Raw genomic sequence first — 16,569 nt, forward strand, 5'->3', positions numbered from 1 at the left:
GGCCTGTTTAACCGGATTACACCGTGTTGGATGGCAGGTGGAGCTGACCTCCGCCCGTCTTACGACTGCAGCTGATCTGATTGGGGGCTCAAACTTCCTGACGCAGCTCGCTCACATTTACATTTTAAAAGGTCTTTTTTCTGTAATTTGCCACTAAGTGGAGCAAAGTGTGAGCTTTGATCAAAAGGCCTCATGTCAAAACAGGTGACCTTCAGGTGGCACACGAGTCATCGTCACGGTTACAAACATGTTTCGTACGTATCATAGAAACATTTCTGCTACATCAGTTTCTGATTACACACATATGAGCCTGAATCGTGGAGGTGGAGGAGTTGGTGCGACCCCTGATGCTACAGCTGCTGTCCTGGATGGGACTGGAGGCTCATGTTGTGCCTCACTAAGGCTTAAAATTCTGCATCATTAAGAGCATGACCACTTCGAGGGACAGCTAGCTGCTAGCTGCTAGTTGCTGGCTGCTGGCTGCTGGCTGCTGGCTGCTAGCTGCTGGCTGCTGGTTGCTGGCTGCTGGCTGCTGGTTGCTAGCTGCTGGCTGCTAGCTGCTAGCTGCTAGCTGCTGGCTGCTAGCTGCTAGCTGCTAGCTGCGTGTCAGTGGCCTGAATGCGTCCTTTAATGTGTGATGAGGTCATGTCTGGATTAATGAAATAAAGATCGCCAGGGACTATAAACTCGTGTTCGAGTTTGACACAGTGCATCATGGGATCTTGGTGGCCGGGCTGGATCGGGATCTAACACGGTTCCATACTGGCCCTGCCTGTATTTCACCTCAGAAAACATGACAAACTGCGAGGCGTCCATTTGTCTCATTGCCTTATAAATTTTCCCATTAGAATTTTCTATGAAACTTTGTGTGAATGATGAGATTTTCTTAGATTTTCTTTCAACAAAGTCAGTTTTCGTGTGCTCATTTTTGTTGTGATTTATCGGCGGCCATCTTGTCTCCGCTGTGAGCTGCTCTCATTGCACTTATTTTGGTTTATTTTGCCGTATCTTGTTCTCCCGATGTGGTTTGAATTGTCGAGTTAAGTTATTGATGCTCGGGGAGACCCGAGGACACTTTGCAGGACCTGACGGGAGTCCAGATCAGGAATAAAGAGTGACGTTCACCTTAACGGACCTTCACTGGAAGACTCGGCGTCTGCGTTTGGAAGACTGACTGCGTTAGAAGTCGACTTTGGAAACCGACACCCGAGTGCATAAAGGCCACAACCAGATCTCCGTCCATGTGTCTGCCTCCCTTCATGTCCTCATCTCTTCACTGACTTACATCACAAACGATTTCTCTGCAGCTGCTCTCTGAGCTGCCTCGTCTTCTCCGGTCTCTCGCTGCGTCTCGTCCTTAAGCCACCAAAATCTGATCTGCTTCAACACGCAGCAGGCGTCCAACCCTCAGCAGGCGTCCAACATGCAGCAGGCGTCCAACCTGCAGCAGGTGTCCAACATGCAGCAGGCGTCCAACATGCTGCAGGCGTCCAACACGCAGCAGGTGTCCAACATGCAGCAGACGTCCAACATGCAGCAGGCGTCCAACCCTCAGCAGGCGTCCAACATGCAGCAGGCGTCCAACATGCAGCAGGCGTCCAACCCTCAGCAGGCGTCCAACCCTCAGCAGGCGTCCAACATGCTGCAGGCGTCCAACATGCTACGTTTTTACATGCACAACCGTCAACTTAATCTCCACAGGTGAAAATCACAAATGGCCAGAGAGCTTCAGGATGGACGCCCTCCTCTCAGGTGAGGACAGCAGCGTTCGTACGTTCAGGTCCCGGCTGAAGTTAACTGACCAACACGTATTCTTTATTTCTGTAAGATCAGCCAGTTTGTGCAAACTCCCTGAAAAAACATGTGACTGAAGTCGGTTCAAAACCTGATTCTGTAAAGTAAAAGTCAGCTCACACATTTGACAAACTGAATCAAATAAAGACCTTTTTACTTCTAGTTGTGAAAGTTCGACCGATTTCCAGTTCCCGTCCAGGTGTTGATCTGAACGCACACCCAGAGACTAGAAAAACAGAAAGCACGAAGTCCAGCAGACGTACAGTAAAGAGTCCAGACTGGGTGCCTCATGTGAGGCTGCTGCACAGCTGGACCCCAACAGGAGGCCGAGTTCCTCTGCTCACAAACAATAACACAAGCTGAGAACACAGACAGCAGCTGTGTGTGTGTGTGTGTGTGTGTGTGTGTGTGTGTGTGTGTGTGTGGCCTCTGTGTGTGTGTGTGTGTGTGTGTGTCTGTAGCCTGTGTGTGTGTGTGCAGCCTGTGTGTGTGTGTGTGTGTGTCTGTAGCCTGTGTGTGTGTGTGCAGCCTGTGTGTGTGTGTGTGTGTGTGTGTGTGTGGCCTCTGCGTGTGTGTGTGTGTGTGTGTGGCCTTGAAAGCTCAGCATGACTTCAGAACACAGGTAAAGGGTCACTGCACCCTGAGTTGTCGCTGTGGATAATCCACGAGTCGCGTGTCATCAGTAAAAACCCGCTCAGTGGAGTTTGAGAGATTTTGTTCTGGTGGACAACATTACTTTGCTTGTCTGAGCGCGTTGAAGGAGAGAGGGAGTAAAACACGGGAGAAGACTGAAAACAGGAAGTGATGACAGGTGGAAAACACAAACATTAACGGATGCCATAAAACGCACGCTGCATGAAGAGATGATATTAGCATTGCAAATATTTCCCTGCCCTCGGCTCCGTCCTCCTCCGTCCTCCTCCGCCCTGCGTCTCTTTGTACCAGCGGATCTACCTGGAAAACCTCCAGTTAAATCAGCTGGATGCTGGCAGTTTAAGCCTTAATGATGGGATCGAGTCTCTGCGGTTCGACCTTGGCATTTTGCATGAGCACGACTCTCCTGGGAAATGAGATGTTCTGTGGGACGAAGAAATCAGTTTTCCTCTGCTGATTTATTCATGGAGTGCTGACATATCACAGCAGATTCAGTGTTTACATCTCAGCGCATGAGATGAAACCACGACGCCAACACTGGAGCAACTCTGCACCAACGCCAATAAAACGCTCCCGATGCTGAAAGGGCAAACCGCGATGATAAAACACGTCCTGATGTGCGTGGATGGCACGACATCATTTTTCGTAGCAGCGAGTTTGTTTATGTAAAACAATAAGCAGAAAGAGGAGTGAATCAGTATTCATGAAGCGGCTCTTCGTCTGCTTGCTTCATGTTTAAAAAGAGCACCGAGGGCCGACGAGTGTGACGGAAACGCAGGAAACCCACCAGTAGCCAGAAGCACGTGACCACACGCACAAAGACAGCAAAGCAACAGCAGCTGTCATTTCAGCCGACGCCACAAACCGACAACTGTGTGTCCGCCTCTGAGACTGCGCCCTCTGGTGGTCGTGTGAATGAGTCATGTCCATCAGGAGCAAAAGGGGAGACGAGACAGAGACGAGACACGGGGACATTACACGTTACGAGTATGATGTGTTTAATTTGTGTGTGGCGAGAGACTTGACGGAAACCCTGAACAGCTTTCGGCAGTTCGGACAGCAGCAGGAAGACGAGCTGACGTCAGGGCGTCGGCTAACGGGGGTCCCAACTGATAAACTGAAATTCTCCAGCTTTTATGGAGGCCGTTTGTTTGGCAGAAGAAGACAAGAAAGTCAAACTGAGCAGCTGGAGGAAAACAATAAGAGAAAGTAAATTTGATCAGCAAACAGAACGACGAATGTGGGAGGAAACTGCAGCACAAATGAATTCAGGAGGTCTGAGGACGAACATCGTCCATCGAAGACGGACTGAGAATAGCTTTCACCTTCAGTTTAATGCTGTCTCCTCCAGCAGTCAGCAATATTTGACCACCACCATTATTACAGTAACCATGACGACGAGAGTCCTCTGACCTCATTGTCGTACCAATGTAAACCCAAACATCCCTCGTTTGAGTCAAACGGACAAACGACGTCCTGCTAATCAGGAAGCACTTCAGAGTCACAGACCAAGTCTTCCATGACAGTCGCACCGGTTTACACTGATGTTCTGTGGGTGTTCTGGAAATCACATTTACACAAATCAAATCAAAATACGATACAATACAATACAAATCAAATACGTCATGAGGGAAACAACAAACTCCATCAAACGAGGCTTTTATAAAGTCTCATCCGTTTCCCTGCAACAACATCAAACTTCTCAGCGGTTAAGTTCCTGAGTGTTCACAGCCCTTCACTGAGATTCAGCTAACATCGTCTTCTTGCTTCAATAATACCAAAGTCCACAGTGACTTCAAACACAATGTTTTATTAACGTTTGAACAAAGCCGAACCTTCTGCACAGGCGACTCGAACTTCAACCTGAACGTCCACGTGCGGCAGCAGCTTTGCGTTCATGTGACAGAAACACAAACTGGCGGTAAACCTGGCGTGTACGTCGGGACACGTTGATCTGTGGGAGGATTTTCCGTCGCGGCTGTGCGCCAAAGATAAACTCATCTCACCTTTCTGTTGGGCCGTTCGTGTTGTGTGTCTGAGACCCTCAACTTAAAGCAAATCCTCAATGAGTCAGAGAGCACAATGCACACAATAACCCCCTGTTACATTTAGATACAGCAAATCCCTTTCAGGGCAAAGCAAGCAGCTTTTATCAGCATGAGAATGGGAGCCTGTTAAGCACACAGAGGCTAATCCCTCTGCATCATTTGATGTTACAAAGCCTGCACTACAGCACGCACAGGTGCCGCCGCCTGCGAGCCCGAGAGCCGCCGCCTGCGAGCCCGAGAGCCGCCGCCTGCTTCTGCGTTCAACTTTACAAGTTGACTTTTGTGGAGAAAATGAGGTGTGGAAGTTTGTTTGATGCTGTGAACTAACGTTAAAGATGCACGTCGGCGTACGAGCTTTCTGATCAAAGTTTAACACACATGGCTGCCTGTGTGTGTGTGTGTGTGTGTGTGTGTGTGTGTGAGCTGGCACCCTTTAACATCCTCCAGCAAAGCTCAGACCACTCGCTTCTTGTGTATCAGTAAATAAAATGATAAATCATCTGAAAACAGAAATGTGCTTTGGAGTTAAAAGCCAGAGTTTCAGCTCAGATGTTGTTTGTGAGAGAAAATATTTGGCAGCCACATTTTTCTTACTTCTTACTCGGAGGGATTTCTGATGAGAAGCAACATCATTTATTTAAACGTTCTGTTTGTTTCACTCTGCTTTATTGTTGTGTAGTCGTGCGGTTCAAGCAGTAGCTGGGATGAAGATGTTTTAAAGCTCGACGCACATGTGCTGCATCCACGCCGGCTTCTGACTGGCTCTGCCATCAAGCCTGTTCTGCTTTTCATTCGCGCAATTAGTCAAGCAGTCGTTAAAAAGTTGCTCCCCTCGCTGGTCGTTTGTTAGACTGATTATTATTGCGAACGTCCTGTTGGAGCCACTTGAGGCTGCGCTGTCGTGCGTTTGGCTCATGGCTCTGGATTGTGACGTTAACGCTGAGCAGCAAGTCCTCCATCACAGACAGGAAGCAGAAGTCTCTGCTGAGCGACCGCGAGCACGTCAGTTATCAGCCTGTCTGTGCTGCCTGTCAGTGGCTTTGAGTTCGGCCGCTACAGGACACATTGAAACCACAGACTGAAATGTCTTCACACTCACATGCTGATTCATTCAGCATCTCTCGCTGATGTGAACGTCGCTGTGGAGTCTTGAGTGATTATTGCTTTCAAATGATGTACGCAACGTTTAACCTGACAGATCAGACTGTGCTCAGTTTTTTCTGTTTTCTTACTGTTTAAATTAGATCTGTAACAGTATTACCACCACTTCACAAACACACACACACACACACACACGTCGTGCACGTGGGCGGATGGCAGCTACGCCTGCAGCACAGCATCACTCACCTGAATCTCATTCTGTTTTGTGTTGTTAAATAATGCAGCAGACTGATAATCGAGCTGTGGTTACGTGTCTTAACTCACCTTCATTACGACTCGTGTGACTGCTTTACATTCTGTTTTGATGTCTTTCTGTGCTGTTCTGTGCTTCGTGACGAGGACGGCGGTGTGTGAATGTGCTTCAGTGGACGCCGCGACTCGTCTCTCCATTCATTAGTGTCACTTACTGCTACTCTCACTGCGTGGGAGGACATTTGTTCCCTTCCCTCTCGGTGTTGGTGTTTTTCTCCTCCTCAACCTGGCCCCTTGAACACACCGACAGCCTCTCCTCTCCTCACCCGCCCGCCCTCCCTGCCTCCCCCCTCGCCTCCCCCCTCGCCTCCCTCATGCTTTCACTGCATCACTCCAGCCTTTCCTTCCATGTCGTCTGTCTTTTCCTGCCTTCATGCCTGCTTTGCTCTCTGCTTCAGTGTGTCCATGCCTGTGCACGTGTGTGTGTGTGTGTGTGTGTGTGTGCAGGGCGAGCAGCGTCTTCCTCCCCCCTCATTGGTATTCTGCTCGTCTTGGCCCAGGTAGGTAATGACAAGCAGCAAAGGCCAGGATGTCACTGCTCCACTCAGCTGCTGGCTGCCTGCTGACGTCAAGCCTCTGCACGCACACGCACACACACACACACACACACACACACACACACACACACACACACACACACACACACACACACGCACATGCACACACACGCACACACACAAACACACACGCACACACACACACACACGCACACATGTGTACCTCCCTGTCTTCAGTATATTTGTGTCAGGAGTGTGAGAACCACACTGATGACACGTTCTGAGGTTCTGATGTTACAGTATGGATTTTGTCATTCTTGTTTTTGCTCTCTCTTTTGGCGCCACAGTTCCCATAATCCTTTGGGAGATGTAAACAGGAAGTAGCTTCTCAGTAGCTGTGAGCTGCAACTCAAACCCAGCTGTTTCTGTTTGCAGCCAATCAACACAAAAGCACTTTGACTGAAAGGCGTGTGATTGGTCCACAGGCCCATACAGGCTGTGGTGAGCCGCAGCCGAACGCGGCGGATGCGACGGACTGTCAGTCTGAAACGTTTGAACGTGTCGCCTGTGGACAACGCTGAAGGAGCGAGATGACTCGCGGCGTCTTCTCTTCGACAGGAAACGCTGCAGTTACTTCATATAAATGGTTAGATCCAATAGCTTGGGTTTCATGTGTCATGAGATCATTTTTGTTATGATTTGGAGCTATAAATAAACTGAACTGACTCCAGCTGAACTGAATTACTAACAGCGTTTCGGTCTGGGATTTCTTGCTGTGCTCTGCAGCTTCTGCTTTGTCTGATTTCTGAGTGATCGTCTGGACCTTTATTGTGGACGGAGAGCAGAGATCATGTACTTCCTTTTTCCGGGGTTGTTCCGTTTGTTTGTGTGAAATGTGAATTTGTTTATTTCTGGATGCCGATGTGAATGAAGAACACGAGAAATGAAAAAGATGTCAGTCTGTGTGCTGGTCTGCGGCTCCTGCAGGGCTGAAGGAAAAGCCTGAAAGCCGTCCTATCAGACGAAACCTTTCAGTCGGCGCCTCTCTCGTTCTCTGCTGTCTCCTCTGTTTGTCTCCTCGTCACGCTCTTCTCTTCCATCCCGTCTTTTCTCCTCCCGCCACAGATCACGCCGTGTTTTCCTTCCTTTTTCTCCCCAGCCTCCCAATTTACTACACAGCAGATCAGTCTGTGCTTTCCTCCCCACAGATCTTATCTGCCTCCTGCTCTCTCAGTCTGCTGCAGACTCTTTCATCCTCCTTCTCAGAGCCAACCTCACTGTGGAAGAATTTATCCTCCTCATCTCATTCATGTGACCTGCTGATGAAGAAACACCTCACACAAACATCACGGGTGAAATCTGAACCTTAGTTTGTCCTCCTGCAAGTTCCTTCTATTTTGCTCACGATTTTAATTTTGATAAAATGATTTCAAATTGTGTTGTACTGAACCAAACAGAGTGGTATAAAGAGTCTGCAGATCCAATCAGCTCTGGCTATCAAGTCATCAGACTGTAGTTTAAGTCATCTTCTGGTTAGTGTTAGGAACAGAGTGTGTTTTGGTGCAAACGTCTCTTCAGTCGCTAAAATGACACTTTTTGTGTGTGTGTTCTGTGGTCGAAATGGGAAGCTGCGCTTTCTTTCTTACCTGATGTGTAAATAACCGACTGAGTGAGATCTGAAGTCATCACTCCAAATCTTTATCTTATCGTGTTTAACGCCGTACGCATCAGGTTTTTCTCGTGTCGTCCTAGACATGCACGTCATCGAGGAGAAAATGTCAGGTGACGTAGTACAAACATAAACAAAGAAATGCAGGACTTTCACCCACGAGACTACGAGTGAAAGCTAAGGACAGCACTGACGTGTTTTCGGTTTAGCTGCAGTTTCCTGTTCTGTGGGATGCAGTGCTTCCCTGTACAAGCCGCCTGGTCACCACCGTGTGGGAGCGATCCTACAGTCCATTTTCATTCTGCTCACATGGTCGTTGTTCATGTGGCTGATCTGCAGCTGAATAACATTAATAACGAGGAAAGCTGTCCAGAACGCCGTCCCCTTTAAGAACTTGTGTTTTCCTTTAGCTGTGTGTTTAAGTCAGGAATAAAAGTTTCTTGGTGACCGCGTGCTGTTGGACAGGTTTTCCACAGGCTGCAGCACCGCCTTCGCCCCGCGCTGGCAGGGAGCTTATCGGCTGCCTCTGAGGCCCGAAGCAGTTTCGGTGGACACGTGTATCCCTGTGGACAGGACACAAGTCCATCAGAGGGGTTTACCCCAATCCTGTCTGTACTGCGGAGTGCCAAGCAGAGAGGCTTAGTCCTTCCAATGACTCAAAGCCCAGAGCTCACAGTGTCGGGCTGGACGCCCTCACCTGGGCTGCTGATAACACAAATATCCTCCTCTGGGATGTGGGCAGCAGCACAAGCCTCTTAATCTCTGCCTCTGGCTGGGTTTTCAGCTCCATACCTAAACTTCAATCACTGGCAACTTAGGTATTAGAAGGATATTTGCACTTCATCAAAATGCAATTTAAATTCCCTCTGCTGGCAATGCTGAAGTAGCCTGACCCGATACAGTTTCTTTTTCATGGATTTTTACAGTTTGTCATGGACAATTCTCAGTACTGTCAGCACAGCAGCAGTCAGTGTGGACTGAACTTCCATCGCTTTGACACACAATGTGACCACATCGTTCACATTTCACCAACTGAAACCACCATCAGTCTTCAACGACAACTCTGAGCTCCTCATTGTACACCTCGATCTGAGCAAAGGAGGCAACAGACAGACAGGCAGACAGACAAGCAGACAGGCAGGCAGGCAGACAGGCAGACAGACAAGCAGACAGGCAGGCAGACAGACAGACAGGCAGGCAGGAAGACAAGCAGACAGGCAGGCAGGCAGGCAGACAGACAGACAAGCAGACAGGCAGGCAGACAGACAGACAGGCAGGCAGGCAGGCAGGCAGGCAGACAGACAGGCAGGCAGGATGTAACACATACTGCAGCACCTGTGATCCCCTTAGCAGTGAGGAATCTTTCTATTTACTGCATTGAAATCAAGCTTTATGGAAACCAAAGGAACAACTTCTTCACATTTGGCACAAACGTCCACTTCGACTCATTTGCTGGTCAAAAGTCTGTCTGTCAGTCACTACAGACATGATGTGAATCTGGACAGACTGGGATGGAAACTGAAACTTGACTCGTGTGCGAAGGCAAACAGACACAATGTGCTGATTCTAGTTTTCTGTGCTTACACTCTATGCTCTGGTTTAAGGAAATCTGACGTCCTGTATCTGTGCTATGCTGACAACACGCTGACATACACTCCCAAAAACCAGAATCTCCAGTCTCATTTGGGTGGTGAAATGCTGGTGTGGTGAAACATCTCTAGTCTTTAAAATGAGCTCTGTGAGTAAGTTTGATCTACGAGTGACAGATTTTTTTTGTTTGGAGGAAAATCCTGTGCTCACAGTCGACCTTGAGGTGTGTGTGTGTGTGTGTTTGGGTTGCATTTTGTGAGATTAACTGTTAAGGTGAGCTGCATGTCGACAAAGAGAAATTTACGTGTTTCTGTTATTTTTGCTCATTTTGTATGTATCACATCAACACTTCTACAGTACGTGTTTTATCACATTCAGATTACGTGTGAGTTCAGGGGTCGAGGTCGGGGTCGGGGTCAGGGTCGCGGTCAGGGTCAGCGGTGGTGTTTCACCGGGACAAAATGGCTGCCATATCTGTGGTGACGACACCAACACCACAACAGGCATTTTAAGGTAATACCTGATTCTTTTCCTAACCCTAACCAAGTGTTAAACCATATCAGTCAAAAATATAACGACTGATTCACATAACGACTGACAAAGAGCAATAAAAAATACAACAAAGAGACCAAACATTTTTAAGCATCTAGAAATGACAAAAGATCTGTGAGGAACCAGTTTAACAGAGCTCACATAATAATTATTTATCCCTGCAGCGGCTGACGGAGTTTTTCTAAAGCTTATTAACACCGCTCACCTGATTGCATTTCACATTTCACCAAAGCCTAAATGCTGAGACTCATTTTGTTTAGCACAAGTTTCCATAAAATTGTGATAAGATGTAAAGGTCACACAATTATGGTAAGAACCTTTAAACTTTCCTCACAGGTTTCCCTCAACTTTCCTCACATTATAACAAACCTCAGTTTCAGCCTTTGGTGAAAAGTAGCTCAATGTGTTGGCTCGTAGAAGGTTTAATAAACTGTCACAACCCCTAAAGAACAGGAACAACACCATCACAACACAATCAGCATCTGACGAGTGTAAGTACACTCAACTTCACACCTGAGGACTGCAGCTGCTGTCCTTTATTAAATCTCCACGCTGTGATTGCTTCATCACGACCAGCAACTGATGAGAACAAACAAGCCCTGCAGTTGTAATAAAATACTAAATAAAAATACGTCACTCTCCTAATGCTTGAATTTCTCTTGAATTTCCCTCGGGATCAATAAAGTATCTATCTATCTATCTATCTATCTAATGCAATATTTAACCGACGACATGCACATTAAATTTCATCTGGATTCCTGCACTTGTGAAACAAAACATCATAACTGCCTTTTGTCTATCTGTGTCATTTCAGTGCAGAATGTGGATCATTGAGTTTCCTCCCTCTGCACGAATGGGAATGAGATTATTTTCTAGCAGCGTATCAGTCTCATCTGGAAGCCTTTAGGCTGATAAAATGGGACACAGCAGCGACAGCCTCCCATTAGAATGATGCAGTAATGCTCTGCTTGACATGGATTTTTGCTGTATTGTGATTTGTTGTTGATTTGTAATTGCAGTGTAACAGAGTTTGTGTTTTGTGATTTTTTTCTGTGCCTCATAATAAATGTTGTGAAGTAAAAGCTGTGGAATAAGACTCATTGAAACAGCTCTGATCTGTTTTTGTCTACTGAGTTGATGCTTGGCTGCCAAACCCGGTGAATTCTCCCACTGAATTCTTATGAATTCTGGTTCTTTACACCACATGGAAAATATTTAACTTTTAAGCAAGAATGATCCCACAGCCAAGCTGCCAGTGGCAGAAAAACCTTATTTTTTTAAATTGTTGGCCTGTCATCCCCACTTGAGTCACCAAGAGAGGCTGGTATGTCAACAAAATCTAAAATGTGTTAAATCTGCATGGAAAGTTTATCTTTATGGATTGTGTTGATGCCGAATTGACAAAAACACTGTTGACATGTGATGGCCTTGTGTTGACGGAATTGTTAAAATGTCATATTTCAGTTTGGGCAGTTTGGTGTAATTGAGCACAAAGCGCTTGTGTTTAAATCAAATACTGTATGTGTAAGTTATCGCCAACCTGTACTTTGTTTCTATCAAAGGCATCAAATGATGAAAAAAACCAACAAACAAAAAAAATGACAATTTTGTGGAGTAGGGCTCCTGCTAGTGACTATTTTCACCTCTAATTGTGAGCTCCAGGTTAATTTTTAAAAACATATCTTTCATCCACCCGTTTGCCCGTCACCACTTACCTTTTCTGCAGACTGAGCCGTGCCAAAGAAGATGGGTATAAAGGCCAGCCATACAATGCAGGTGGTGTACATGGTGAAACCGATGGGCTTGGCCTCGTTAAAATTCTCCGGGACGCCGCGGGTTTTTATGGCATAAACAGTACACGTCACCATCAATAAGATACTGTAACCCAAAGAACAGATAATCTGGAGATCCGTGATGTCACATTTCAACACCCCGCGTGCTAGATCCGGGTTGAAGGTCTTCTGCTCATCATAGTCTATGATGGTGTTTGGCGGATCCACCACAAACCAGATGAACACCCCCAGCAGCTGGACAGAGATGAGGCTGGATGTGATTGCCAGCTGGGAGGTGGGACTGATCAGCCTGGGTGCCGTCACCGACTTTTTCCCTTGCTCAAAGATTCGATAGATGCGGTTGGTTTTGGTGAGGAGGGCGGCGTAGCTGATGCACATACCCAGACCGAGGAAAATCCTTCTGAATGAACACACACCAACATCTGGCTTGGCAATCATGAGGAATGTGATGATGTAACACAAAAATATCCCCGTCAGGAGGACGTAACTCAGCTCCCTGCCGGACGCTCGGACGATCGGTGTATCGTTGTATCGTATGAACGTAGCCATGACAAAGATCGTAGCGATGATCCCGAGCATGGCCAGGAAAACTGGAATCACCGCCCAGGGTGAGTGCCATTCCAGTTTTATGATGGGTATAGGCTGGCAGGATGTGCGATTGGCATTGGGCCTCATGTTGTAGGAGCAGAGCTTGCAAGTGAACTCGTCGTACTGGTACTGGTAACCGTCGCAGGGCTCGCAGTGCCAACAGCAGGCCATGCCTTTCACCACCTTTTTCCTCTCACCAGTTTTACAGGGAAGGCTGCACACGGAGCTGGGGACGTCCTGCTCCCCTCGAGGCCACTGCATTTCCTCAATCTGGAGAGAGAGCAGGAGAGACAACGGTTAGATCAGAGGTTCCCAGACCTCTGCTTCAGGGCATGGAATGGAATGAAGCCGGCTGTTGGATGGATTGTGATGAAATATGATTCAGACATTCATGTTCTGCTCAGGGTGAACTGCATTAACTGACTTTTCATCATCAGATCAACATTTTATTGTGTCCAATACTTACAATACAGTACTGATAATTAGCAGATGTTAGCATGTTAACTCACTAAACTAAGATGACAAGCAACATCAACATGGTTGCAGGGTCAGTGTGAACATGTTAGCATGTTGACGTTATTAGTCGGTTCATTTATACCAGGGAGGAGAAAGCCCAAGTTGGCTGTCATAATCCAGTGTGATTTCAGTTCTGTTGGGTTCAGGCTCAGCTGTGAACCATACTGTACGCAAGGTTTTAGACTGTGAAATTGTGTGAAACAGTGGCTGCAGAGGCTTTATTTCTAAAACATCTAAAAAATGTGAAATTTCTTTGCCTTGAACTGTAAGAGAAGGGGAAAAATAATCTGTAAAACTTCAAACTTCACTGTGCTTCACTGGCTTTGAGGTTCTGGTCTCTCAGTCTCTCAGATTTATAGCTACAATAAGATTTTATCTTTCAGTGTACAGCAGCACTGTTTAACAAGACATGCTTTAGCTCTGGCTTGTAACTAAAGCAAAGGTCCCATTGATTTGACAGCTTGACTGCTGCTAATGAGTAATGTATACTCTATTAGTGCAACATCAATATGGATAAATTCCACCTGTCCACTCATCTGCGCTGAGCGGACATCTCAGTTATCTGCTGCTCAGCGCTACAGCCAGGTGGCATTTAATGACCGCTCTGGGTTTCAAGGCCCACCCTGCTCCTCAAGGAGTCCTTGAGCAAGTTTATAGCTCACTGACTTTGATCAGGAGGCAGACAATGGTATCATCACACAGTATACTAACTTGCTAGTCATGCGATATAATGTGGAATTTAACTAAGTACATTACCAAAGTGTTATACTCAAAGTGGAAATAGACAACTTCTTTACCAAAACCTGTAAAGTGTATTGTGTATATAAGAGTATCACAATCTGCATTCTGTCTGCTGCTGGGCAGGAGTTCTAAAGGAAGCTTGTCTGCCATCATGTGACCAAAACAGGAAGAGGATTCGTTTTCCCTGGTAGCTATGCCCAGGAACAACCAGAGTATCTATGGAAAATTTTCAAAACCAAAAGAATGGAGGAGCGAAAGGAAGTGAAGAGAGAGACAGTGATAGAAACCGAGGAGAAACGAGACTGAGCGAGACTGAGAGTTCTGGTGTTGTGTTGAAGTCTGTTACCCCGTCAGTGATGTGTTTCCTCTGACCACCAGAGAGTTCAAAACTGACACTGTGATGGCTTCTTTCTATAAGATCAGCAGGTAACAAAACTTACCTGCTTCATGTGTTGTGTAATGTGACGTGTTACTTTATCAGCCCTGAGATCAGAGTTTCTGTATTTTCTGTATTCACATACCTGTATTTTTTTAGATTTATAGATCTATACTTATCTTGTTTTTGTTTATCCTATTTTTATATCTTTCACTTTTCTTTCTTGGTTGGGAAGACTGCAAGTGCAATGTCTGTACGAAAAATAATTTCTCTTTGGGGATAAATAAAGGAATTCTGATTCTGATTCTAGTTCAGATTAGCATTCTTACGGCTGTTACCAGGCTGCTAGTGGTAGCCATGTTGCTAATGCCGCTGCTAAATAACACTAGCACCCAGAAACAAAAGAAACATTTCGGTTTATTGTTTGCATCTTAAATTGGAAAAAATTTTATATATACAAGTCTAAGTTCATAAACTGTATTGTAGCCCACAGTTATAAATAAAAATAATAATAAAATGTGCTCCATTTTGACCAGCTACAAGAAATGCTGCATTGATGCAGATACAGTTTAACACTCAGAGACCATTTTTCTGAATTATTCTTAATATATGACTAGCCGGTACTTTCAAGGTCATAAAACTTCTTCCTGATTGATGCTGCTGTGCTGCTCAGCTTCTGGTGTTTAGTTAATATTCTCTCCATCTCATCATCCTCCTATGAAGATGTGTCCTCCTTTAAAGCCTGTGAGTGTCATCATCATTGTTATTAGCAATGCATCGATGCACTGATGCATTGCTAATAACAAGACAAAAGTATAACACAGTTTAACACTCAGAGAGCATTTGAGGGCCGCACTGCCGAAAAGACTAAACTCAGTGAGCAAAGGTGTCGAGTCCACAGGTGGAGGATGGTTTACGCTGAACGTCTACACACACCACTACATCTCTGGAAGCAGATGAGAACAAAAGTCTTTACAGGAAAAACCACTGAGAGGGGACATTCTTATTAATCATCCTGAATATTTCATTTTCAATATGGTGTTATGTGAAAAGATGAAAGCAGTTCACATCCTGCTCTTCTTGAAACTATGCCCAGTCCTCGGAAGGTGCTGCAGTGACTGACGGTGGCCAGAAAGTCTGTCATTGTGTGTTGCTGTTGATTATTTTGGCAGATAGCTGGTTTCTGTGTAAAGCCGTAAAAAGATTTGGAGCTGATTGGTTACATAGCGCTAAGGACGTCCTCAAACAGACTATCTACAAAGACCAGTGTGAACCAGTCTTTGGTTCCAGGAGCCAGGAGCCAGGGGCCAGGAGCCAGGGGCCAGGGGCCAGGCTTGAATAAAAAAGAAAAATGACACTGGATGTTATCATCAGCCTCTATCGCCCAGACCCTCCCCAGGCTCCCAGTGTGCTACCAGAAAAGCCAAGTAGATAACCTGGGATAGCTGGGGATGAAAAGCTGCATCAAGCTAACAGCCTGACTCAGCCGAAGGCTTGTATTTGGCCACGGTGAGGATTCTGAACCACAACAAAAACTCCAAACAGTCCTCTAATCTTCCTCCCTCCCTCCCAGAGGCAGCTGAAGAGGAGAATATCTTCCTCCCCACACGTCTCCTGCACCTCACATGCTTTCTCTTACCTCATTTCTTTTCTGTTCTGGTTTTCTGATCACGTTCATCAGCCTTTGCTCCCACACGTCCATCCATCACTCCCACATTTTATCCACTTCACACTCAGTTTTCTTCTTATTGAATGCGGCGCACACTTGGACCGTGGAAATTACATGACCGGCTGACACAAATCCCCGCTGCTCCTCCTCAGTACGAGCTAATAGGCAGGTGAATATGCTCCCCCGTTTGGCATGTGAAGTGTATTAAAATCTGACTTGTCATGTGAGGAACAAGCCAAACTGATGAGTGGCAGACTTGTGCCTGGTTACCTTAACCATGATGACTCACGGCTTCACAAATCCAAAAGGATTTTAGGCTGGAGGTTCAAATGGGATTGAAAATGCCAGCAGCAACATTGGGTCAGTCATTTAAATGTAAAGTCCACCGTCTTCTCACCAACGTGAGATGGGTCGGGAGGGCTGCCAGCTACTGCGGTACGTTCAATAATTCACTCATGTCTTTGACGAGGTGTCGCAGCTGGTACAGAGATCTGGACAAGAGGTCTGAAATCTGACTCTGTGAGCACAGAAAAGTCCACATGTTCCTTCTTTCCTCCAGCCTTAGCGAGTGATTAAGTCCCCGGGTCCTGAACTCAGCTCACTCTCTGACAGACTCAGAAAGATGAAATAAATAAGAAGTGCGTGTGGTGGGATGGACTTCAGCTTCAT

The 16,569-nt window shown here is 46.3% G+C and overlaps 1 protein-coding gene across 3 annotated transcripts in view; it reads right to left on the bottom strand.

Moving 5' to 3' along the window:
• LOC124057097 (metabotropic glutamate receptor 7) overlaps window positions 1-16,569 on the bottom strand; it is a 155,167-nt gene that overhangs the window by 14,864 nt on the left and 123,734 nt on the right. For all 3 annotated transcript variants that reach the window (XM_046385219.1, XM_046385220.1, XM_046385221.1), the window contains exon 8: window positions 11,933-12,868. In XM_046385219.1, the coding sequence (XP_046241175.1) occupies window positions 11,933-12,868 (936 nt within the window). The remainder of the gene's footprint in view (window positions 1-11,932; window positions 12,869-16,569) is intronic.

This window comes from Scatophagus argus, chromosome 3 (assembly GCF_020382885.2).
Source record: "Scatophagus argus isolate fScaArg1 chromosome 3, fScaArg1.pri, whole genome shotgun sequence".
NCBI classification, from domain to species: Eukaryota; Metazoa; Chordata; class Actinopteri; family Scatophagidae; genus Scatophagus; species Scatophagus argus.